This window comes from Protopterus annectens, chromosome 14.part0 (genome assembly GCF_019279795.1).
Source record: "Protopterus annectens isolate FY-2018-M chromosome 14.part0, PAN1.0, whole genome shotgun sequence".
NCBI classification, from domain to species: domain Eukaryota; kingdom Metazoa; phylum Chordata; order Ceratodontiformes; family Protopteridae; genus Protopterus; species Protopterus annectens.
The window spans coordinates 18,785,846-18,811,295 of NC_056748.1; the positions used below are offsets into that span (position 1 = coordinate 18,785,846).

Genomic DNA, 25,450 nt, shown 5'->3' on the forward strand with positions numbered 1-25,450 from the left:
GGCCTGGTGCAAGACCATTTTTAAGCGATTACCTGGGCCGTAAGGCAGTTGCAACAAGATCAGATATTAAAGTCACAGAATGGGCAATGACAATAAAAAGATCAAAACTAAGAGAGTAAGTTATAATGACTGTCAGGAGGAACAAATGACAGTATCTGCAAGCATCAGAAACTACATACTTTATAGGCTTAACATAACCAAAGTTGCCAAATCACCTCTGAAAAATAGCAGATCTGAAGTTTTTGTCTTCATTTGTTCTTCAACCTGTGGAACACGGAACTGGGATGGATTTGACTCTGCCACATTTCTCCAGCATCGGATCTGAGCTCCAGGCTCCTCCCCTACCCATAATGACCCCTGTCTCCGTCCTCCCTTCAGATCTCATTCGCTGCACTCGTGTAAGCATCATGATCTGCTGCTCCAGGCTATTTTGGGTAAGTGCGTTTAAGTTACTGAGTTAGATTCTCTTTCTATCTAAAAATCTCTCTTTCTATCTCTTTCCTATCACTTCTTCTTCTTTTGCATTTCACTTCAGTTAAAACGTTCCTTGCTCTTGCTGCTCTTTCTCTATGAGTGTGTGCGTGTGTGTGTGTGTGTGTGTGTGTGTGTGTGTGTGTGTGTGTGTGTGTGTGTGTGTGTGTGTGTGTGTGTGTGTGTGTGAGTCTTTCTGTTTGGGCCTCTCTCTGTTGGTATTATGTCAGAGACACCCAAACCAGGCTTCTGAAAGTGTACAAAGTGTGGCCATAAGCTTTCCCCAACTGATGGCCACACTCTCTATGTTGTTTGTCTAGGGGGGTGCCCATCTTGATTCCTCCTGCTTGATCTGCATGGGGTTCAATCCCCACGCATTGATCGACAGGAGGAATAAACTTATTCTGAAGGGCCTTCTCCCACCACCCACTATGGGGGCCCAGGCTATCCCTTCTACTTCTACCCCGACTACTTCTTCTGACTCTGCCCCATCATCTGGGACTCAACCTCCTGCTAAGAGGACAGGTAACAGAGATGAGCACAAACATAGAGACAGGCCAAGGAAGCAGTTCCCCGACCACTCATCCTCAGCTGGACCACCAGCCAAGCTCCGCTCAGCTCCTAGTATTGGGCCTCCATGACTCCTTTCCCCCTGCTTCTCCCCAGTGCTGGAGGCCCCTTGGAGCCATTCCCCTGCCATCAGTGTCACCTCACAGCCTCTCTAGGCTGGTATAGATGGCCTCTTCCTCCAGATCCACTCACAGCTTTTCCAAAGCCGAGGTGTACAGGATGATGTGGAGATTCATCCGCATCCAAATATAGATGGGAATCTTGCCTGCCCCCTCTCTCTCCAGAGCAGGGGGCATGCAGTCCGCCTTCATCCTGAGTATGCCTTCTCCGATCTAACTCCCAGTTTCAGAGTCCTCCAATCCGAGGACCCTCGGCATTGAGGAGTCGGCAGCGATGGTATCTGGTACCTCGACACCGGCCATTACCATGAGCAGGCCAGATCCGACGAGCTTGCATCTGTCCAGCTCTCAGAGCCGTAGCCTCAGTACTGGATCTGAGGGGATGGTTTCGGCTTCGAGTATTTTGGAGCAGAACCTTCCAATCGGAGTGTCAGTACCTGGAGGTTCTGCTCTGGCTCCCCCGTTGATCCAGACAATTATGAACCTGACCGTAGCCCTAACCCAGGGGGTTCATTCTCCTTCTGCCTTTGATGTGTGTAGAGGGTTCTCTTGATCCCATCGAGACCCTTGACGAGCTCATCCTCAGAATCTGCCCTGGTGCCCTCTGTTTCTGGTCCAGATTCTGCCATTCTGCTACCTCAGGGACAGGCTGCTTCTTCTCCTCCCCAGGGACCACCCATATGGGAACAGCTAGACATTTTCGAGTTTTCCCCAGAGACCCCTCCCAGGGAGATTCCCCGAAAACGCATTTGTAAAAAGAGGCACTTAAACTCCCCACCACAATCTCTCACAGAGGACACCGACTTGGAGGAAGGGGAGGATTCCCCCTGATCACCCTCCGAGGATGTCTCATTTGGAGACATCGTGGAGATCCCGCAGCATTGCGGGGGTGGTCTGTCCAAAAACCCAACCCTGACAAGTTGGTGTTCCTGGAGGCATTTGGCACAGGACCTCCTACTTCTTGGGTGTCCACTCCCACAGATCCTGTAGTGGATCTTGTTACATCTCTGGCATGGAAGGAGCCTGACACAGTAGAGCCTATCCCCAAATGCCCTGCTAAGGTCCTCAGCATCCCTACAGACAAACCACACTGGTCTAAGGGAACCCTGTCGATGCCATTGTGGTGGCGACGGACACCAACTAGGAGCTTGCTCCACAGTCTAGCCGCTGGACCGAGAGTCTAGGACCTTGGACCATTTCAGGAAGCGGGCCTACACTTCAGCAACATTCTCGGTATGTGCACTGAACTACATGGCACATGTCATTAGGCTTCAGCGAGATTTAGTGAAGGAGGTTGCAGAGTCTACCCCAGGGTCCATGTCAGTGGAGGATAGGAAGGTTTTCTCCTCTTGAATGGCCACCCTCACCTCTATACCTCTCAACTCTACAGATTTTTGCAGAATGTCCAGATTTTTGGCTGATATTTTTGGTCCATTTTTCATAAAATTGTGGTTTTCTGGCAAATTAGTGGCAGATTATTAAAGACTGAAGTTAGAAAATAATGGCAGACATTTGAGTTTCAGACTTCATACTTGTTATTCTATCAACTTTCTAAATTTGTAAGAGCAATATTTAAAAAAATGTCCCTATTTTTGAGCCTTTGTCCCATTTTTTTCTATGGTTTTGTCCATATTTCTTGCTCTAAGAGGTTGAGAGGTATGCTCACCTCCATTGCCAATACCTCTATGCGGCTTCTCACTCATGCTACTGGGGGTGCCGCCAGAGCTGCAGGAGCAGGCGTTGCCATCAGGTGTCACACCTAGCTCCGACTTTGTATCTTCTCGGAGCCCTTCAAGACATCATTCACAAATAGTCCGTACGATGGTTCCACTCTCTTTGGAAATACGGTACACGATACACTGGCCCAGTGCGAGAAGAACAGGAAGTCTCTGTCTGTCGTCGGAATCCATTTCTCAACCCTACAACAATCCTTCTCCAGGAATCAGCAGGGGGCAAAGAAGATGTGGTTCTGGAAGTCTCAGGGTTATTCTCAGGACGCTCTGGACTCCCCTTCCCCTCAGAGGCAGAGGGGGACTTGACAGATGTCATCCTCGCAGCAGAGGGGGCCCGAGGAACAAAGGGTCTCGAGACTTATTATTGGACAGGCCCATGCAGCAGCCCTGAAGAGTTGCCCAGCTGCTCATCTCTGGAGGCAGTCAGGGGTCAACTATCGCTACATCCAATAGCCTGGGAGCCTACCACAGACAATCAGTGGGTGTTGCAAATCATATCCAGAGGATATTCAGTTCCCTTCCTGTGATGGCTAGGTCCGGCCAAACACTCCCTCGGACGTTCCACTCACACAAAGGGAGGCAGTAGCACAGGAGATTTCCAAGCTGCTAGAAAAAGAAGTCTTCCAGCCCATCCGCCCAGACCAGTCCAGGTTAGGCATTTATTCCAGTTTATTTTTAGTGCCAAAAAAAATGGGGGACTTGAGACCAGTTCTAGATCTCTTTACCCAGAACCTGACAGTTGCCAAGATGAAATTTGGAATGGTCACATTTCAATCTATCCTGACTTTCCTGCAGGAGAACAACTGGATGTGCTCAGTAGACCTCCAAGACGCATACTATCACATTAAAATGTACAGAAGCTTGCGAAGGTTTCTCCACTTCTGGCTGGAGGCCAATCATTACCAATTCAGAGCGATACCCTTTGGTCTCACCACAGCCCCCAGGGAGTTCACCAAAGTGATGGTGGTGGTAGTAGCTCACCTGCAGCTGTAGGGCTTCCAGGTCTTCCCCTGTCTGGACAATTGGCTCCTTTCCATCCCCTCCAGGCATCGACTCTGCTAAGCCAGGGATTTCCTCATCCAAACTGCCCACCAGTTGTGTGTCACCATCAATCTCAACAAATCCTTGTTAGAACTGGTTCAAGTTCTGGTCTTCATTGGAGCCCGGTTGGACACCATTCAGAGCCAAGTTTTCTTGACACCCGACAGACTTCAGTCCCTCAAACTTCATGTCTAGCATATTCTTCAGGTCCCATCTCCTCCAGCTGAGTTTGTTTTAAGGGTGTTGGAGTCCATGGTGGCCACGATCACCCTCATTTCCACATCTCAGATTGCTCAACGTTGGGGAATAGGGCAAACCACGAGAACGGCCAACTGAAATTTTTCCCTAGGAAAAAATTTGCGTATGTGGCCATTCGCGGTTTAGTTGTTTCGATGTTTTCGGTTCGACTATTACGTGTTCGAAGAACAGTGTCTTCGATCGCGTAATAGGGAATCAAGGTACTCCAATGGACTCCGGTGGTCCAGTGGTCATTTCCAGATCTACCCCTGCCCCATCCTGTTCGTCTGTCGCGAGCATGCATGGATTCTCTTCTGTGGTGGATTCAGACCCCACATCTCCTTCACGGTCAGCCGTTCATTCTTCCCACCACTCTGACCATGATGACCAAAGACACCTCCCTGCTCGGGTGGGGGGGTCATTGCTTGGGAAGGACAGTTCAAGGCACGTGGTCTTCCCTGAAGACCCGGTTGCATATCAGCGTCCTGGAGATGAGGGCGGTGCTTTTGGCATTGCAAGCCCTTCATGCCCATCTTCCCCTAGGGGCGATTGCCATCCAGACAGACAACATGTCAGTAGTCTGGTACATCAACAAACAGAGGGGAACCAGGTCTTTCCCTCTTTGTCGCGAAGCCATGAGATTGTGGGAGTGGGTGATCTCCACCGGCCATTTTCTGGTGGCAAACCACATTCTGGGCAGGTCCAACATTCTAGCGGACAGGCTAAGCAGGTCTGTCGTGATGCCTTATTAGTGGTCTCTGAATCCTTCAGTAGCAAAACAGATCTTTCTAAAGTGGGGTCAGCCTTGCTGTGTGAGCCCTTCGCCTCTCCTTCCAACACGAAATGCAGCGAGTTTTTCGCTCTGATCTCCTCCTCCAGGGGAGTCCCCCAGAGACGCTATGGTTCATGCTTGGCCCTCCGGTCTCCTCTCTGTTTATCCTCCACCTCTCCTGATTCTGAAGTTCATTCAGAAATTATAATGGCTAAGGAGCTCAGTCATCCTCATTGCCCCCTTCTGGCATTGTCAAGTATGGTTCCCTTCTCTGTGGTCTCACATAGTATGTCCTCCCTGGATGTTGGATCTGATTCCAGATCTCCTTTCTCATCCTTCAGGGGTTCCACATCCAGATCTGGCCAGTCTGAAGCTCTCCACTTGGCTGCTCCATTTGCCATGATAGTTAGGACTCCTGGGCTATCTTCTCTGGTTAAGAAGATCTTGGTAGCGGCTCACAGATCTTCCACGAGGAAGGTCTACTCGAGTAAGTAGAAGTATTTCTCAATTTGGGCATTTAATGTCCACATACACACACACAGACACACACACACACACACACACACACACACACACACACACACACACACACACACACACACATGCGCGCACACACATGCATTCAGAAGCACAGAGAGACGGATAGTCCCACAGACCTTACAAACACATGCACACACATTCAGAAACATAGACAGACATTCTCACATACACACACACACACACACACACACACACACACACACACACCCTTCACTTAATATCAACTGTGTTGAGTGAAAAAATTCACAAATGTCACCTTGTGAGCAAATTAATGAAAAAAAAAAACGCAAGGCATAGCACCTCTCAACCCCCCAACCCACAACACATATGCACACACTTTCTGTCCCTGATTTTTTCCATAACACTGCTTGTTCATTGTTTTTGGTAAATCACTGTGAATTAGTCAGTCAGTAATGCCAGAGATTGAATTTCATAACTGTTATTTTATAAATGATCTGTGCTAATATAATGCCTGTTACAGTCATTGATGCCCGTCTGTCTCCCTCACAAACATGCAAGTGCACACACACACACACACACACAATTTTGTTTATTTATTTTTTACTTTATAATATAAATGTTATGATTGGCAGCTGTTTGCTCTTTAACTGGCTCAGCCTCACAGAAGATTAGTATGATGCCCTGAAGTGGTGGACTTGTTTTTCAGTAGGCATTACCTGTACATTAACACTATGCTGGAGAACATTCATTCTCCAATTAGGGTGTCAATGTACAGGTCACCCATTCTATAAAACACTTATGTCTCTATATTTCACTGATATTGAAATACAGCAGCTTAACAACATGACTTCTTTAACTGTTTTATTAAGAATTTGTTAAAAGTGCTTCAGCAGACAGACGTTCTCAAACTTCATAAATGTTTTACTCCTAAAAGTAAATAGGTTATTTTTACCTGAGCCTATGGAAGTCGGACTTCATCATGCCACATAAAGTGTAAAGCACATTTAAAGTAAATGAATTAGTGTTTATAGAATATATGGCATACAGCATCACAAATTAAAATTATTATGGATTTTTACTTTTTAAGACATCATTGAACAATGTATATAGTCAAGCTATTTATGTATTTGTTTTGCTAGAGTTGTTATAGCATTTATGTCATGCAGAGCTTCATAAATAAAAATTATTCAGAGTTTTATACTTGAACAATATATACATTTGCATTCTTTATTTATATAAATGTGCATGCATGTATTGATTTGTTTGTTTGTTAATTATGGTACCAGACACTGATCCCTTATGGACCAATTTCAACCACAGCCTGGGAGTACAAGAGAATTTCAAGACTGGAATTGAGTATTGTGCCTCGTAATGAGTGATGTTTGAAAACTGTACCAGCTGTGATATCACCCAGTCCTTAAACTGATGCATTTCAAATCCTTTTTGATAACTGTAGCTCCAAAATGGCTATCTGAATGAAATGTGTTTGCCTTGTCATTACTGACATCCTTCACTAACATTTCTTTCTCTCCTTTAGCCGGACTGCTTATCAGTACTTACTATCCCTCTTTATGCTATTTTTCCCTCTACAAAGATATTCACAGTATTATTCCCAGCAGCGCCTACCTATCTAGTAAGCTCTTCTTTCATGCCTCATAGTCATACTGTTGGCACTTTTTACTCTATCTGCTATTGGAATTTACAGTTTGGTATATTTTTCGATCATGTTTTTTTTTTTTTTGCAGAGTAAAACAAACATTTGCTAATACTACCCCCTTGCATCTTCATATCAAATGAAACAACGTCAACTCCAAAGAAGAGCCCCTAATTCTCTAGTACCTCCTTCTTATGAAAATGTGAGGACCACCTCAACAGTCCATCAGTTTGCAGCTTTTGCAGTGTTGTATACCTCTCACCCTCCAACATTCTTCTCCTAGCTGTTACCAGCCTCATGCCTGTAGTTAATTGTTTTGTAAAACTGACAAGGAACACCGTGTTGTATTATGTGTTTTAACATGCTGTAAATACCACTGACTACTTTTAAACAGAAAACAAGAAAGCCTTCAGTGGTTATTATATTCAGTCTGCATTTTTACAGACTTGACTAAATGTTACTGCATGCAGCAGTTCTTATTCTCTTGTTCTTAATTTCAAATGTCAGTTTAACTATGTTACTTTGTTAAACATTTGCATAAATTTCATTAAGATTGTCACAGCGCACTGGCAGATCTTATAATGTTTTCCCTCTCAGCTGCTTTTCTAATGATATTATTTCATACTGTTGTATTCTTATTGATTTTTTTTTGCTTATTAATGTTTGCAATTGTTTTGTTGTCCCCCCCTGCTGAGGTGCAAATTGTCACAATGCCAATAAAACCATCCCTACATGCATTCATACACACATAAATACTGCAGTTTCTTAACCACCTTGTGGCATGATAAATTTGTTTCATATGGATTTTGAACTGCATAATAATTACTTTTCATTTTATTTCCTTCAACAGCTGTCACTACTCTAACTCTACCTTCTAAGAATTAAGTGTTTTACATGGTTCCTACAACTACACATTTCCTGTCTTAAATATGAGCCCATGCATTACACTTACAACATAGCATTCCAGTGTTAGTGCAAGTCAGGTACGGCACTGATACGTGCTTTTTTGAACTTGTATCACACACAGCCTCAGTAATATTTTGCTTTCACAGTTTGCATTTGTGGTAGTCATATTTTTGTACTCCAGTATTGCTTTACCTGTCCTTATCTGTATGCGTTACTATCATATGTATGAGTTGGTTCAGTGGTTGGATAGACTAATGAGGTAGTAATGTTGGAGAAGATGAAGAATACGATTCAGCAGTGCAGCAATGGCAAACTGTGACTGGTATTTGTAGTCCCTGTTGCTCAGCATTGATTTTTTTTAATAATGACGGCACTTTACAGATGCAGTGTAATTTTTGCTTGTCCTTTAGATGCTCTACAATTAGAAGCACTATTATCTGTCAAACATGTGTAAGTGGGTATATATACTATGTACGTTGTAGGGCTGACTTTGTGTACAAGACTTTTCTGTGATGGATGACTTGAATTCATCACTAGCTGAGTTGGTGGGAGTGGGGGGAGATGGACTGCAGACTGTTTCGTATTTAGATACTTACTAACCACTCTATGTGACACTGAACAATATTATGTGCTTAGGTTATACAATTAATGGATTTATTTCTGTTGTTTAGCAAAGCTCTGGCAGTCCTGTCAAGAAGTCTATGCGAGAAAAAGCAGTAGAGCGAAGAAATACAAACAAAGAACACAACAGTAACTTTAAAGCAGGCTACATTCCTATTGATGAAGATAGACTACACAAGACAGGCCTGAGAGGCAGAAAGGGAAATTTGGCAATCTGCGTGATTGTAGTACTGTTCTTCTTGGCTCTCATTAACTTAATTGTAAGTAGCATTAACATTTCATTAGATTTAAGTTTAAAATAGTTAGTAAACATGCAATGTCTCCTTGGTGACAGGTCTTCATGAAATTATGTCTGGATGCAGAGTGCTCAATACAGTAGTTGTTAAAGTCCACTCGATTTGCTTTAGTATCCAGTTCTGCAGGTTCTCTGAGGATTTCAGAATGGTTTGATTCCTTTCATGTGGTAAAAGTTTTAGTTTTAACACTGTTTTCTTTGTGGCATTAAATGACAACCATTCTGTGAAGTTTTTTAATTTCTTTGCATTGTTTTAATTTGCAACCCCCGCATATACTGTTAATGAAAGAGCTGAACACTGTGCTCTTAATATACAGTTGTACATTTGGGAACTATAGACTGTCCGTTACACACACACACACACACACACACACACACACACACACACACACACACACAAAGAATATGTACTTTCCTAAGTTAGGGTTACCACCTGTCCCTCTTTGGGAAGTTGTGTCCTGCAACAAAATAAAATAAATAAAAATAGCAAATGTACTGAGATTTTATGACAAAAAAAGTCTCTTTAAGTTTTCTTTAATAGTTCCATAAAGCAGTTACTTTTTATCTGAAACACCTAAATGTCATATAGAATAGCATAAGCAACTCAAATGCTACAAGAATAAGTTTTTATTTTGGTAAAAAAAGTGAAGTTGCATCTTTCGTACTGGCCTTGGGTATGTTATGTCCTGAAAAAAATCCACAGTTGTACAAAAAAATGGCCCTCTTTGGGCATTTGAAAAGGTGGCAATTTTTTTGTCTACTCCTTTGGACTGTGATCCTTTGTCCTTCCACAAGATACCTGAAACATTTTATGAAAACAAATGTTTATATGTTTATATCTATAGATGGACATGTTCCAGTTAAGGGAAAAAATCTGTTATTAACAAATCAAAGAACCTTGGCATTATTATCTCCTTCCCTCCAATGGAGCTTTGGAAGTTTGCACTGTATCTTCCAATGGGCGAAGCCTAAGCTTTTTGATAGAATCAAATTATATCCTCACATGTCAAGCAAATGTCCATATCTCTGGAACCATAGTGGTTATTAAAGAAGTGTAAATGGGAAACTCTGCAGCACAAACTGTTTTCATAGTAGAAGAGTTAGCACAGTGACTACTAAGTTTGTAATATAGTGTAAACAGCTTACAATATCCCAGCAACCACTCAAGTTGTACATATACTGTCATTAACATTTTGTTCATCCAGGAGAGTGCTTTCCTGTGAGGCTAAACAGTTCTGTATGTGCTACTTGGTTGTGGTGATATTTAGAAAAATATAAAATTTACGACAATATAAATAAATATATGAACAATTAATATGTCTGCACTAGACAGTGTTTAAATATCAATACAGTTGTATTTGCCTTTGTGTAAACTTTAAAATGAAATATTTTTGTATGTAGCGCACTTTTGGAATTAATGCAAATATGAACAAGCAATATTTGACACCTAGAGGCATCAGTAAGATGTAAATGCGAAGCATCTGGAGGTGTCACTAGGCTGTAATGAGTTAAACTGAGACATCAGACATGTTAACAAGAAAAAGATATATTGGGTTAAAATGAGGAGGGATTCCAGGGAGATGGAGAAATTATTGTACAACAACATTGTAGTACAAATATGGAAAATAATTAAGAAGGCAAAAAAGATGTACGAGTTATCACTGGGTGCATATGTTTCAGATAATATAAAATAATTTCTTAAGTAAGTAAATCAGTGTAGAAGAGGTCTAAATAAAATCTATGTATTACATGGAGGGTAGTGTAGTAACATTTGCATCTTATGGTAGCAGGTTTTCCAGATTTTTAAACAGATGGGGGAAATCAAATATACATAGGAGACAGTTTCACCATGAATTTATGTGAATGTGATAGACTATTGATAACCTAGAATATAGTAGTAGAAGCACTAAAAGTGAGACAAGGCAGTTCTCTTGGTCTGAATGATATAAGTAAATTATTTTAATGAAAATTAAAGAAGATGTACTGGATGTATTCACCTACTTATTTCAGTAAAGTCTAGCATCAAGAACCATTCCATATTAGTATAAAGGGGCTAATATATTCCCTTTACATTAAGGTTGGGTATGTCATAAGATTGAAAACTTTAGACCCATAAGCCTAACTAATATTATAGGGAAATGTTTTTAGATAGTCTTAATACATTTAACGAAAATGTAGGTGGTAGTTATGATATCGATCAATACCAGTTTATCCTAGAAAGATCTACCATTGGAAACCCAATAAGTTTTTTTATTTAGATGTTGCAAAGGTAACAAAATGCATTTGATTCAGTAACTCATCAGGCTATATTAGGTGCTTTGAAAAATGGAAATTTAAGAAGTATGTTGTTAGATGGATAGCGAACTGATTAAATAATGAAAAGGTTAGGGTATGTATACAATGAATAAAATCAAAAGAATTTGAAACAGTCTCGAGTCCCTTTCTGTTCCATGTTATGTTCATTGCTAGTTTTCCTGAATCACTGAAATGTTGGGTTAGGAAGTCTACATATAATGCTAAGATCACTGGAATTGTGACATCAGTAAAGCATCAGTATGAGTCGCAAGGGTACTTACATACACTCTGTGAGTGGGCACATTTGAAAGGAGTTATGTTTAATGACACCAAAATAAACTCTTGCATTTAGGTAAAGGAAGTGTAAAATATCCTTGTAGTGTTAACAGTATGAGGACCTGGGTGCTATACCAGAGAAGTTTTGCAGGACATATAAGGAAAATTATTGTTTGATTGATTATGATTAAACTGGAGAAATAGCAAACTAGATTAAGCAAAACCTTTCCATATTAGAGCTGGAACAAGATGGTATTCACTACCTACTGAGGTTGCACAAGAAAAGAGATTTGTGAGTTTTAAAAAGAACATAGACTTTTGTGGTTTGGTGGTTTGGTGATTGGGGTAAGTCTTTGTAGAGAATGGCCAGTAATGACCCCGCCTGTGGTCCTTGGCCTACATCTAACAATGTAACATTGTGGTATATTTTGGAATTCCAGGTTCGGTAAGCAACAAAAGCAATTTACTTTGGTTATCTGAGACTGAGGTTACTAAACTGATAATCTACAGGGTATCTATTAAACTCTTGTAATAGCCATTCAGATATGGATTTTTTTCACAAAATTTTGTAAGATGTTTTCATGGTGACTTAGTGAACTGAAACAAAGAAGCAAAGGGAAGACCACCGGCTCAGCTTTCAACAACAGTACAACACCAAATGTTCCTTCTTATGGGAGCAGCAGTCGCTGAGTATACTCCTTCACAAGCCTTTTGTCAGCAAAAACAGATAAACCAGCACGTAAACGTTTAAGACTGGAACAAGACTTCTTTATTCACAAAACAGTAAACCCAAGTGCTTTCGCCTGAGAGTCTCAGGCTTTTTCAAGGTGAAATAATTGTGTGGCCATTCAGCATATATAACACTGTTAATAGGCCAAACCCATTAATTAGATCATAAAGAATTAATCAATTAAAAAATTAAAAACAGTTGTTGTTACCTTCAAATAACCTAGTTCATGTTTAAAGTGCTGTGGTACTTATAAAACCAATATCCATTAAACATTCATACAACTGCATAATTTAAAAAGTCTATGTATGATTTAAAATAAAGTTGCACTCGTACTGAGTAAACTGTACAAAAATAAAAAATTTTTGTAGCCACGTACTAAATAATGTTCATCTTTATAAAAAATGTGCCACCAAAAAACATATTACTTGGTGTGAACAAGTAATACAAATTGTCTAACCAGATGCAACCATCATAAGTCCATCTTTAGAAGCATTGAGTTTAAATGTAATAAATTAAGACCTAAACCTTATAAGGAAATGTATGTGAATGAATACCCCAGAACCAAAACGCATTGAAATATGTGTTGTTAAATGTAAACAAGAAATACTTTAAAATTACAATTTATTCCTCCTCATTTTAAGTATGCTCCTTAGACTAGTACTGTCATTCATGCCTGGGTGCCTTGTGGCATCTAGTTTAAGCTGCCATACTAACTCTCTACTTTCCAGGAAGGTCTCCCAATCCCCACCTCTCGGGTCCTGCTGGACTCGCTCTAGGACGAAAAATTTTATTGACATGTCAGTACAAATTAATGAGTGCTTAAAAAACGCGTTACTTTCTATTCTTTTTTCAATCTCGTAAAAATGCTCATATATTCTCTTTTTTAGCTTTCTCACAGTTTTACCTATATAAAAACCATGACAGGACAAACAGGTACCCAGGTACACTACACCAAACGATTACATGTGTGGTGTCCATGGGCTCTCAGTGTGCAATTTCTAGATGGTATAAATATGTGGTCATCATTTAACATATGACTACACTGATTGCACATCCCACATTTAAATGAACCATTTCTTCTGTGTGACAAATTACCTACACCAGAATACCACAAATTAGGGACCTGTTCAAACATTCCTTTTAAATTTATGTCTCGCTTCCTGGTAAAATGTAGTTTTTCTGGTATAAATGGTTTGATGTCATCCTGAGATGTTAAAATAGGCCAGAAAGAACACATAGTGTCCTCAATGAAATGTGCATCACCAGAGTATGTGTAAGTAAAACTCTTTTGTGAGTCAACCTGCCCTAATTTGATGCTTGTAGGTAAGGGAAGCCCTTTACTTAAAAGTGGAGGGTAAATTGAATCCCTTTTTCCTTTAATTTCCAAAATTAAAAAGTTAATAAGATGGGACGGGTAGCCTCTCTCCTCAAACATAGTTGCCAAGAACCTAGTCTCTTTCAAAAACAATTCAAGTGAGCTACACATCCTAGAGGCTCGTATCAATTGGCCTTTAATTATTCCTTTTTTGATGTAAAAAGGATGAGAGCTGTCATAATGCAAAAAAGCATTAGAAAAAGTGCTCTTCCTAAATACCTGTGTTTGAAACTGGTGGCTCACTCTATCTATGGTTAATAACACATCCAAATAATGCAGGGAATCTTCACTAAGGTCATATGTGAATGATAAAAATTCCGTTGTAGAGTTGATGTAATCAAAAAATTCAAGAAAGCATTCCTTTGTGCCCTGCCACAAAATACAGATGTCGTCCAAATAACGTTTATAAAATAGAATAAATTCTTGCCATTTTGTTGAGTGGATGTATAATTGTTCCCATTTATGCAAAATGATGTTTGCATATGATGATGCACATGGAGAGCCCATGGCAACTCCCTTGTTCTGCCTAAAAAGCTCGCCACTGAAGTAAATGAAATTATTATGTAAAATAGTGTTCATAAATTCAGCCAAGAGGTTGACTAAGCTGTTACTTAAGCCAGATTCTTTGGCAAGAACCTCAGTAAACCAATCCATACCTGTGGAATGTGGTATGCTGGGGAATAATTCTATAACATCTATAGTTACCATGAGCAAACCAGGGTTACAAATACCTGCTGGAATACTAGCTAAAAATTCCCAAGAGTCTCTACAGATGTAGGGAAGTGTAGAAACAAACTGTTTCAGATTATGTTCGACAAATCTGCCCAAGGGTTCAGTGATACTTCCCGCTCCGGCCACTATTGGCCTAAATTTGAGGGGTTCAATACCTTTGTGAACCTTGCGTATTCCGAACAAAATAGGAATTTTGGGGTTAGGGGCATTTAGATAATTAAATAAACTCTCATTAATTGCCCCTTGGAGTAGGTGGTCATTCAAAGTGTATTTTATTCTAGCATAAGCAACATTTAATTCGTTCCTTGAAACTTGTTCGTATGTGTCTGTGTCTTGTAGTATGTTATGCATGGCGTTTTCATAATCAAGAAAATACATAAGAACCACCCCTCCCCCTTTGTCAGGCTTCATAACCCTGATTTTTTCTTTCCTCAATAGTTCAACAATTCCATATAGATGGTTATCAAAATTGGGTGAAGAATAATTATGGTGTCCTGTTGGATTCATTCTAAAAGATTTTTCCAACAATTCTTCAAACATTCCGTTGTTACAAATTTCCCAGTAATGCCACCACAGGTTCTGTTTTGTATTCGCAACTGGTGGAATTATTTAATCGCACAGGACTAGAGATGCTAGAATTTATGGTACAAGATTATCAGAACAAATGTAACACTATGTTGAATTTGACTCTGCTTAATGATAACATTGTAAAGCACAAAAATTTTTTAAGACACAAAATGAAGTACGATGAAGTTTTTAAGGAGGTTGACCAACATTGCCTTAAAGTATTAGACAGGAAAGCCAAGAAACTAGATAGGGACTTGGCAGAATACAGGGAGGGTAAAGCTTACCCTAATTTTAGTAAGCAGAAACAGGGTAACTTAATCATGGAAAGTTTTGACAATGGTGCAGGTAGGCAGAATTTTCTTAGTACACCTAACACAGAACCACTCCGTAGGAGTGAGCAGTTAACACAAAAGGAGGTGTTAACCCCCCACAGGTTTTTCAATTACCCCAGGGCAGACCAATGGGGAGGAACAACAATACCCCTTACCAACAGAATTGGGGGAGGGGGTCACAATTAACAGAGGTTTCTGTGGACCCTATTGTTGACATAATGAATCTTACAAGTCCTACTTGTAACCACATAGTGGTCACACATAACAACTTTAGTATTTACAATTTCACTAGTGTTTTAATCACTTCAGATTTTTTTGAACTTTTTACTAAGGGCTTGCATTACATACCTTCAAGGCCTTCATATTTGCCAAAACTTCTTATTGAACTAAAACTTTTTATTAGGAACTTGAATCTCTCTTTGTATTTTAAAGGCCAAGAAGCTCCGTCTAATGACATTAGTAGACGTAGCACATTTAATCCCCCTATACACCCTGGCTTAAGAATGTTGTTGGAAAAATCTTTTAGAATGAATCCAACAGGACACCATAATTATTCTTCACCCAACTTTGATAACCATCTATATGGAATTGTTGAACTATTGAGGAAAGAAAAAATCAGGGTTATGAAGCCTGACAAAGGGGGAGGGGTGGTTCTTATGTATTTTCTTGATTATGAAAACGCCATGCATAACATACTACAAGACACAGACACATACGAACAAGTTTCAAGGAACGAATTAAATGTTGCTTATGCTAGAATAAAATACACTTTGAATGACCACCTACTCCAAGGGGCAATTAATGAGAGTTTATTTAATTATCTAAATGCCCCTAACCACAAAATTCCTATTTTGTTCGGAATACGCAAGGTTCACAAAGGTATTGAACCCCTCAAATTTAGGCCAATAGTGGCCGGAGCGGGAAGTATCACTGAACCCTTGGGCAGATTTGTCGAACATAATCTGAAACAGTTTGTTTCTACACTTCCCTACATCTGTAGAGACTCTTGGGAATTTTTAGCTAGTATTCCAGCAGGCATTTGTAACCCTGGTTTGCTCATGGTAACTATAGATGTTATAGAATTATTCTCCAGCATACCACATTCCACAGGTATGGATTGGTTTACTGAGGTTCTTGCCAAAGAATCTGGCTTAAGTAACAGCTTAGTCAACCTCTTGGCTGAATTTATGAACACTATTTTACATAATAATTTCATTTACTTCAGTGGCGAGCTTTTTAGGCAGAACAAGGGAGTTGCCATGGGCTCTCCGTGTGCATCATCATATGCAAACATCATTTTGCATAAATGGGAACAATTATACATCCACTCAACAAAATGGCAAGAATTTATTCTATTTTATAAACGTTATTTGGACGACATCTGTATTTTGTGGCAGGGCACAAAGGAAAGCTTTCTTGAATTTTTTGATTACATCAACTCTACAACGGGATTTTTATCGTTCACATACGACCTTAGTGAAGATTCCCTGCATTATTTGGATGTGTTATTAACCATAGATAGAGTGAGCCACCAGTTTCAAACACAGGTATTTAGGAAGAGCACTTTTTCTAATGCTTTTTTGCATTATGACAGCTCTCATCCTTTTTGCATCAAAAAAGGAATAATTAAAGGCCAATTGATACGAGCCTCTAGGATGTGTAGCTCACTTGAATTGTTTTTGAAAGAGACTAGGTTCTTGGCAACTATGTTTGAGGAGAGAGGCTACCCGTCCCATCTTATTAACTTTTTAATTTTGGAAATTAAAGGAAAAAGGGATTCAATTTACCCTCCACTTTTAAGTAAAGGGCTTCCCTTACCTACAAACATCAAATTAGGGCAGGTTGACTCACAAAAGAGTTTTACTTACACATACTCTGGTGATGCACATTTCATTGAGGACACTATGTGTTCTTTCTGGCCTATTTTAACATCTCAGGATGACATCAAACCATTTATACCAGAAAAACTACATTTTACCAGGAAGCGAGACATAAATTTAAAAGGAATGTTTGAACAGGCCCCTAATTTGTGGTATTCTGGTGTAGGTAATTTGTCACACAGAAGAAATGGTTCATTTAAATGTGGGATGTGCAATCAGTGTAGTCATATGTTAAATGATGACCACATATTTATACCATCTAGAAATTGCACACTGAGAGCCCATGGACACCACACATGTAATTTGTTTGGTGTAGTGTACCTGGGTACTTGTTTGTCCTGTCATGGTTTTTATATAGGTAAAACTGTGAGAAAGCTAAAAAAGAGAATATATGAGCATTTTTACGAGATTGAAAAAAGAATAGAAAGTAACGCGTTTTTTCAGCACTCATTAATTTGTACTGACATGTCCATAAAATTTTTCGTCCTAGAGCGAGTCCAGCAGGACCCGAGAGGTGGGGATTGGGAGACCTTCCTGGAAAGTAGAGAGTTAGTATGGCAGCTTAAACTAGATGCCACAAGGCACCCAGGCATGAATGACAGTACTAGTCTAAGGAGCATACTTAAAATGAGGAGGAATAAATTGTAATTTTAAAGTATTTCTTGTTTACATTTAACAACACATATTTCAATGCGTTTTGGTTCTGGGGGTTTTCATTCACATACATTTCCTTATAAGGTTTAGGTCTTAATTTATTACATTTAAACTCAATGCTTCTAAAGAAGGACTTATGATGGTTGCATCTGGTTAGACAATTTGTATTACTTGTTCACACCAAGTAATATGTTTTTTGATGGCACATTTTTTATAAAGATGAACGTTATTTAGTATGTGGCTACAAAAATTTTTTATTTTTGTACAGTTTACTCAATACGAGTGCAACTTTATTTTAAATTATACATAGACTTTTTAAATTATGCAGTTGTATGGATGTTTAATGGATATTGGTTTTATAAGTACCACAGCACTTTAAACATGAACTAGGTTATTTGAAGGTAACAACAACTGTTTTTAATTTTTTAATTGATTAATTCTTTATGATCTAATTAATGGGTTTGGCCTATTAAGAGTGTTATATATGCTGAATGGCCACACAGTTATTTCACCTTGAAAAAGCCTGAGACTCTCAGGCGAAAGCGCTTGGGTTTACTGTTTTGTGAATAAAGAAGTCTTGTTCCAGTCTTAAACGTTTACGTGCTGGTTTATCTGTTTTTCCTGACAAAAGGCTTGTGAAGGAGTATACTCAGCGATTGCTGCTCCCATAAGAAGGAACATTTGGTGTTGTACTGTTGTTGAAAGCTGAGCCGGTGGTCTTCCCTTTGCTTCTTACTTTTGGTGCTGTGTTTCTTTTGAACTGAAACAAACTTGCTTCACCTTTGTTTGGATCCATTTCACCCCTTTGATGGACAGTGTTATACCCTCCTTGTGTCTTTGCATTGGAGCTCCAGAACTGGAGAGATTACACCAGGTGTTGTCCTGCTTGCCTCCTGAAAATCCTTCATGCTGCATGCAGATATCGTTTTTATATTATCAGTGATATTGCATTTCAGTGCACACAAGGTTTACACTGTTGCTGAAATAATTTGTGGCTTCCCAGTAAATAAACTGGATATTGTTACTGCTGCATACTAAGAGTAAGTGTAATTTTATTAAAGACTGTTTCATCAAAGTCCATTTGTTTGAGTCCACTTAAGTGAAACAACACCTTAGCAAAAACTAGACTTGTTTTGCTTTTCCCCAGGGTGCCACAACCTTCTTAATATGGGCAATCTGTTTAAACTGCAAGTATGGCAATTCCAAGTCCTTACAGTTTCAGGAACAAAATGTTTTCAAATGTGTTTTTTATAAGGGATTGCACTTATGGAATCAGTCACCCACACGCACACATTTGTGTGTATACCAACTCTAGAGTCACTGCAATATGGAGTAAAGGCAAAAAACACAGTTGAAAATGATCACTTTTGAAACTGAGGATTTAAAACTGACATCCGTACAGATGTTCTTTGTGTTTCACTGTTGCAGTTATCACCTGTAGGGTTATCCCTGCTGTGGTAGCCCTCGGCCGGCCCAAATACCAGAGTCAAATGTTTTTCTACGTCAGCTGCTGTCGCTTGTGGACTGACGTCAGGTCGTCAGTGCTATAAAGCAAGGCAGCTGACTCCATTACATCAGTCATTCTAGCCGTGGAGCCCATAGAAGAAGCAGTTCGCAAGTGTGCCGGTCAGTCGCTACCAGAGCTCAGATTACAGCTGAAAATGTCTAAAGCTAAGTACCCCATTGGGGATCCTTTTTTCTTGCACTAACCAATGTACGAAAAAGTTAACAATTGTCTCATCTGTGGACAGGGGATCCCACACCAAGACTTCCATTCTTACTGCATCACTTGTTTAGGCCCAGACCACGACATCCCCTGTTGCCGGTTCTGTACCCTCTTTAATGCGAGAATCATTCATCGTAAGGCTCTTTTTTTAGACAGGTATTTTCATCTTCCGTCTTCGCATTCCGAAATGGGGTCCATCAGCCAACACTCTGTAGACATTCCGAAAAAACGTAGAGATAAAGATAGAGAGAGATCACATAAGGCTAAGCCTTCCGACGACACTACCGCTAAGCATGTCGTCAGTTCTCCGGAATTCAGTGAGGTGCTCTTGCAGCACCTGATGCCTGATACAATATCTACGCAGGCCTCTCCCGAGACCCTTTCAGAGTCTGGTATGCTGCAGAAATCTTCTTTGTCTTTCGAGCCTTTGGTTGTCTCTGTCTCGGTTGGGTCCAGAACCACGATGCAGGCACTGGCTTCCGAGGAGGCCTTTAGCACTACTGATTCTAGACAAAAATGACGTCTTCTCATCCGACTACCATTTCTCTCAGACCGATGGATACTCTTAGGCCTAGAAGCCAGGCCACTCCTAGAAAATCTAGCTCTAGCCACCATCTTATTCCTGCTCCACCACCCCAAGCCCAAATGCTTAAGATGGCATAGGATCTTATCTCCCTTATCAGGGGCAGTCAGGCCACAACTTCTAAAAGGAAAAGACACCCTTCTCCTGAACTAATGACAAAGCAGGATTCTGAGGAATCTGAATATTCAGATGTTGAAGAGGAACAACAACCTCTGACTGCTTATGAGGATTCAGATGCAGAAGAATTCATTCCTTCTACCTCCCCATCAGAAAACTTTTCCTTTGGGGAAACCCTTCACATCCTCAGGGAACATTTCCACTGGGAATCTCAGGACTTCCCTCAGTCTAAGAAAAGGCTAAGAGATTTTCTAGACCTGTCCCAGCACAGACCCCTGGCCATCCCCCATATCTTAGAAGTGGTGGATGATGTTTTCCATGAATCCAGCTTAGCCCCTGATGTCCTCCCACCTGCTCCCAGTAAACCTGACAGGTATCACAGAGTACTGGATTCTCACAAGTACTTGTACAGAAATCCTGCTGCAGACGTGGAGGTCATTACACAGGGACCTAAAGGAGCTAGGGCTAGTTCTGCAAATAATCCTACTCCTTCTGGCAAGGATTCTAGAGCTCTGGACAGATGGGGTAAAAAAGTTTACACCTCTGCAACCTTAGCTATCAGAGCACTCAACTGTCAGTTCCCCATGTTAAAATATCAACAGCACACTTTGGAACTATTAAAGCAAAAGAGATTTCTACCTTTCCTGACTGTGCCAATTCTAAAGAGTTAGCAGAATTACTGCACTGTACTTGTCAAGTGGCCAAACACTCATTACACTGTGGATATGATGCACTAGAAGCCTCAAGCAGGGCAGCAGTGTCTGGATCTGTCATTAGGAGATGCATGGTTGAAGGAACAACCACTCCCTGATCATGTCAAGTCTAAATTAATCAATGCACCACTTGTTTGGAGAAAAAGCAGAAGAGGTGCTTAAGATGGAAGACAAAGCAAAATCAATGCAAAGAAAATTGTCTGTCTGTAACAAAGGACCAATGGGTCTTAAAGATAATTTTTCAGAGATACAAATTCACTTTCAACGAACTCCCAATTCCAAGAGGGTACTGAGACTTGCCTCCAAATCAATGGGCAGAGGCATTAAAACAAGCCCAAACTCTCATATCCCAGGGGGCATCAAACAGGCAAAGGCTTTTATTCCAGGCTATTCCTTGTTTCCAGAAAAGAGGGCACTTGGTGCCCCATCCTGGATCTATCCATTCTGAACACCTCCCTGGTGGTCCCCAAATTCAAAATGCTAACTTTGTAGCAGCTGCTGCCTATGCTGACAAAAAATGCCTGGCTGGTTAGTGACCCTAGACCTAAAAGATGCCTACCTCCACATCCCCATAAGGGAATCCTGCAGAAAATTCCTGCGCTTCAGAGCAGGCTCGCAGCACTTTCAGTTCTCCGCGCTTACTTTTGGCTTATCTACTGCTGTCAGGGTATTCACCAAATGCTAAGCCCCGGCCATAGCATTTTGCAGACAGAGAAATATACAGATTTACCCTTATCTGAACAACTGCCTCATTCAGGCAGAGTGCAAAGAAAGCTGCTCCAGGACCTCCTCTTTGTCAAAACCCTCTTAACTTCCTTAGGGTTCACCATCAACGAGAGGAAATCAAAGCAAACATACTCCAGGAGGATCATTTTTTTGGGAGCACTGCAGGACACAGCATCCCAAATGGCCTTCCTATCCCCAGAAAAGCAGAGCTTCCTGCCTCTGTACTTTACCCGGCTGGCATCCAAATTCACCTCATGGCGAGGAAGTTCCTGCAAGCCTTGGGGTACATGGCATTTTGCATCCTTCTAATTTCCTTGGCCAGGCTTCACATGAGAAAGCTTCAGTGGTATCTAAAGAACCTTTGGTGTCAACACTCACAGCCTCTACAGAGCTCTATCCCTCTGATCCCCTGTATAAGGGCTGAGTTTCTCTGGTGGGCAGGGGCCCATGCCAAAAACAAGAGTCTTCCCTTCATCCTCCGCCGTACTGGGCAGAACATCACCACCGACGCTTCAGACATTACTTGGGCCACTCACCTAGCAGGCAAGTGCACCCAAGTTCTTTGGGATGCCCAGCACCTTCCCTTACATATCAACCAGAAGTAAATTATGGCAGTGCAAAAGGCTCGAACATCCTTTCAACCCCATCTCAGGCCAGGGTTCTCCCTACTCAAAACAGACACCACGACAGTAATGTGGTATATGAACAAACTGGGAGGGACCCATTCTTACCCTCTCTGCAGGCTAGCCGTGAACCTCTGGCTGACAGCCTCCTCCATGAGATTACACCTAATAGCCCAATGCCTACCAGGGATCAACAACACCCTGACAGACCACTTAAGCAGAAACTTACTGAACCCCCACGAATGGCAACTCCACAGAAAGATCTTTTTGCAAGTCACTCAGGAGTGGGTAAATCCGGAGGTGGATATCTTTGCTTCGCACTTCAACCACCAGCTAAAAAAATTCTGTACCAGGGAGTATCACTGCCTAGCGTGGAAGGTGGATGCCTTGACCGTCCCCTGGAACTCCCTGTTTGTGTATGTATTCCCTCTTCTGCCTCTTATTCCCAAGGTACTGATCAAGATAAGGGAGGAGAGACCAAAGGGGGAACTGTTAAGCAAACAGGTCCTAGACATTATCACATAAGCCAGAAGGCCCAGCACCAGAAAATATTACTCAGGGAAATGGAAAAGATTCTGCTTCTGGAGCCAGTCCAGAAGGGCAAGTTCCTCACAACCTTCTGTCTCTTTTATCCTGGACTGTCAAGCAGAGTTACTCAATAGTAGCCTCTCCTCCTCTCTATTAAAATCCACGCCTCAGCCATTTCAGCTCATTTCGATACAGTCCAGCCCCTGATGTTCTTCGTGTTTCACTGTTGCAGTCATTACATTTGGGTAATCTGCTGGCAGGTTGCCCTCAGTCAGCCTGATTAACAAAGTCCCAGTCCTGCGTTGGTTGCTGTCCCTTCCTCCATGACATCCGGTCCGACGCCATCACATCAGTTGTGAAGCGGAGTTACTCAATAGTGGCCTCTCCTTCTCTCTGTTAAAATCCATACCTCAGCCATTTCAGCTCATGTCAATACATAATCTGCTGGCAGGTTGCCCTCAGTCAGCCTGATTAGCAAAGTCCCAGTCCTGCGTCGGTTGCTGTCCCATGCTCCATGACATCCGGTCCGACGCCATTACATCAGTTGTCAAGTGGAGTTACTCAATAGTGGCCTCTCCTTCTCTCTATTAAAATCCATGCCTCAGCCGTTTCAGCTCATTTCGATACAGTCCAGCCCCTGATGATGCTCATCGTGTTTCACTGTTGCAGTCATTACACTTGGGTTATCCTGCTGGCAGGCTACCCGCAGTTGGCCTGAATTCCAAAGTCTAGATCCAGCATCGGTTGCGGTCACCTCTTCCCTGACGTCAGTGCGCCAGGGGTATAAAAGATGCAGCTGACACCATTTTCTTCAGTCTTTCTTGCCGCGCGGTGCCCAAAACAAAAGCAGTTCACAAGTGCCGGTCGGCCGACTCCTGAGATTTTCTAAAACGAATTTCAGATCCGAAGTCTTCATTAAAGCTAAGTACCTCGTTGGGGAAACTTTTTTTCTTGCTCCAGTCTGATGTCAGAAAAAGTTAACAATTGTATTTCTTGTGGGAAGCAAATACGTCATAAGGATTTTCATTCTTACTGTATTCCTTGCCTAGGCCCTGATCACAACGTTGCCAGCTGTCAGTTTTGTGCTAGATTTAACCAACGCACTATTAAGCATCGGTACGATTGTGCCTTTCATTACTTTGGCCGAAGATTCAATTATATAATGCCGTCGGAACAGCCGACAGCCGGAGTTTTTAAAAAGCGTAAGGAAAAAGAAAAGGACAGGCATCCGAGGTCCAAAACTGACGACGAGGCTTCCGCTAAGCCAGTCGCCAGTTTGCCAGTTCTCAGTGAGGCGCTTTCGCAGCCCCTAGCGCCCGCTACCTCAGAGCCACAGGCCGCTGACGACTCCCACGTGGAGCCAGCTAGTCATCTAGATACTCAAGGTATTGGACACTCGGAAACTATTTCCTTAGATGGGTCCAGAGCCGCTGAGCAGGCATCGGCTTCTGAGGGTGTTTTCAGACCTACACAGTTATATGTAAAGCCTACTTCAGCTTCCAAAGCAAAGACTAAAGCAGTTCTAAAGACAAAGAAACAAGTACAGCATTCTCCTGGACAGACTACCATGCCTAAAAAACAGATGCTCAAAATGGCCGAAGACCTAATTACCTTGATCAGGGGTTCCCATCCCCCTCCTGACAAGAGGCCTAGGCAAGAGACAGAATATGAATCTTCAGATCAGGTTTCCATTTCCTCTGACTCCTCTTCTGAACAGGAATACTCTCTTCCTCCTTACGAGGATTCTGATGCTGAAGAATCTATCCCTTCAGCCTCACCACCTGAGGATTATTCTTTTGGGGAAACCCTGCATACCATGAGGGAGCACTTCCACTGGGAGAGCCAAGACTACTCAGAATCTAAGAAAAGGCTTAGAGATTTTCTTTTACTACTTCAGCACAGGCCTTTGGCTATTCCTCCTGTGTTAGACATTGTAGATGATGTATTTTCTGAGTCCGGACTTTCTCCTGACTCTTTACCTCCTGCCCCTGTTAAACCAGACAGATACTACAGGGTTCCAGATTCACATAAATTTCTTTATAAAAACCCTGCTGCTGACCCAGAAACTATTTCTCAGGGTCCCAAAGGGGTCATGGCTTCTACTGCAAAAAACCCTGTCCCCTCTGATAAAGATTCAAGGGCACTAGACAGATGGGGAGAAAAGGTTTACACTTCTGCTACTTTGGCTGTGAGGGCTTTAAATTGTCAATTTCATATGCTTAAATATCAGCAATACTTAATGTCACTGCTAAAACAGAAAATGTTGTCAAATTCTGATTGTGCAGAAAATAAGGAAATGCAGGATTTATTGCATGCAACTGAAAAGTGGGAAAGCATACATTGCAATGTGGTTTTGATTCTCTGGAAGCCTCTTGCAGGGCTGCAGTTACAGGTTCTGTCATTAGGAGGCATGCTTGGTTAAAGGAACATAATCTGCCTGATCATGTTAAAGCAAAATTATTAGATGCTCCATTACAGCATGAAACCTTATTTGGTGTTAAAGCAGAGGGGGTGTTGAAGAAAATGGAGGACAAAGCGAAATCTATGCAAACGGTAAAGGATTTCTTACAGGTACAGCCACCCAGATTTAGCAGGAACTGGCCTACAAAAAATTGGTCCTTTCCAGTGTCAGACAGGCCACAAAGAGGCAGATACAGATGCCCCAGAGGCAGA

General features: G+C 41.4%; 1 protein-coding gene across 1 annotated transcript in view; it reads left to right on the forward strand.

The window, feature by feature from the left end:
• The window catches only part of SGCB (sarcoglycan beta), a 362,798-nt gene that overhangs the window by 46,863 nt on the left and 290,485 nt on the right, over window positions 1-25,450 (forward strand). Inside the window, exon 2 of the mRNA XM_044055720.1 lies at window positions 8,676-8,885. Coding sequence (XP_043911655.1) covers window positions 8,676-8,885 — 210 coding nt within the window. The remainder of the gene's footprint in view (window positions 1-8,675; window positions 8,886-25,450) is intronic.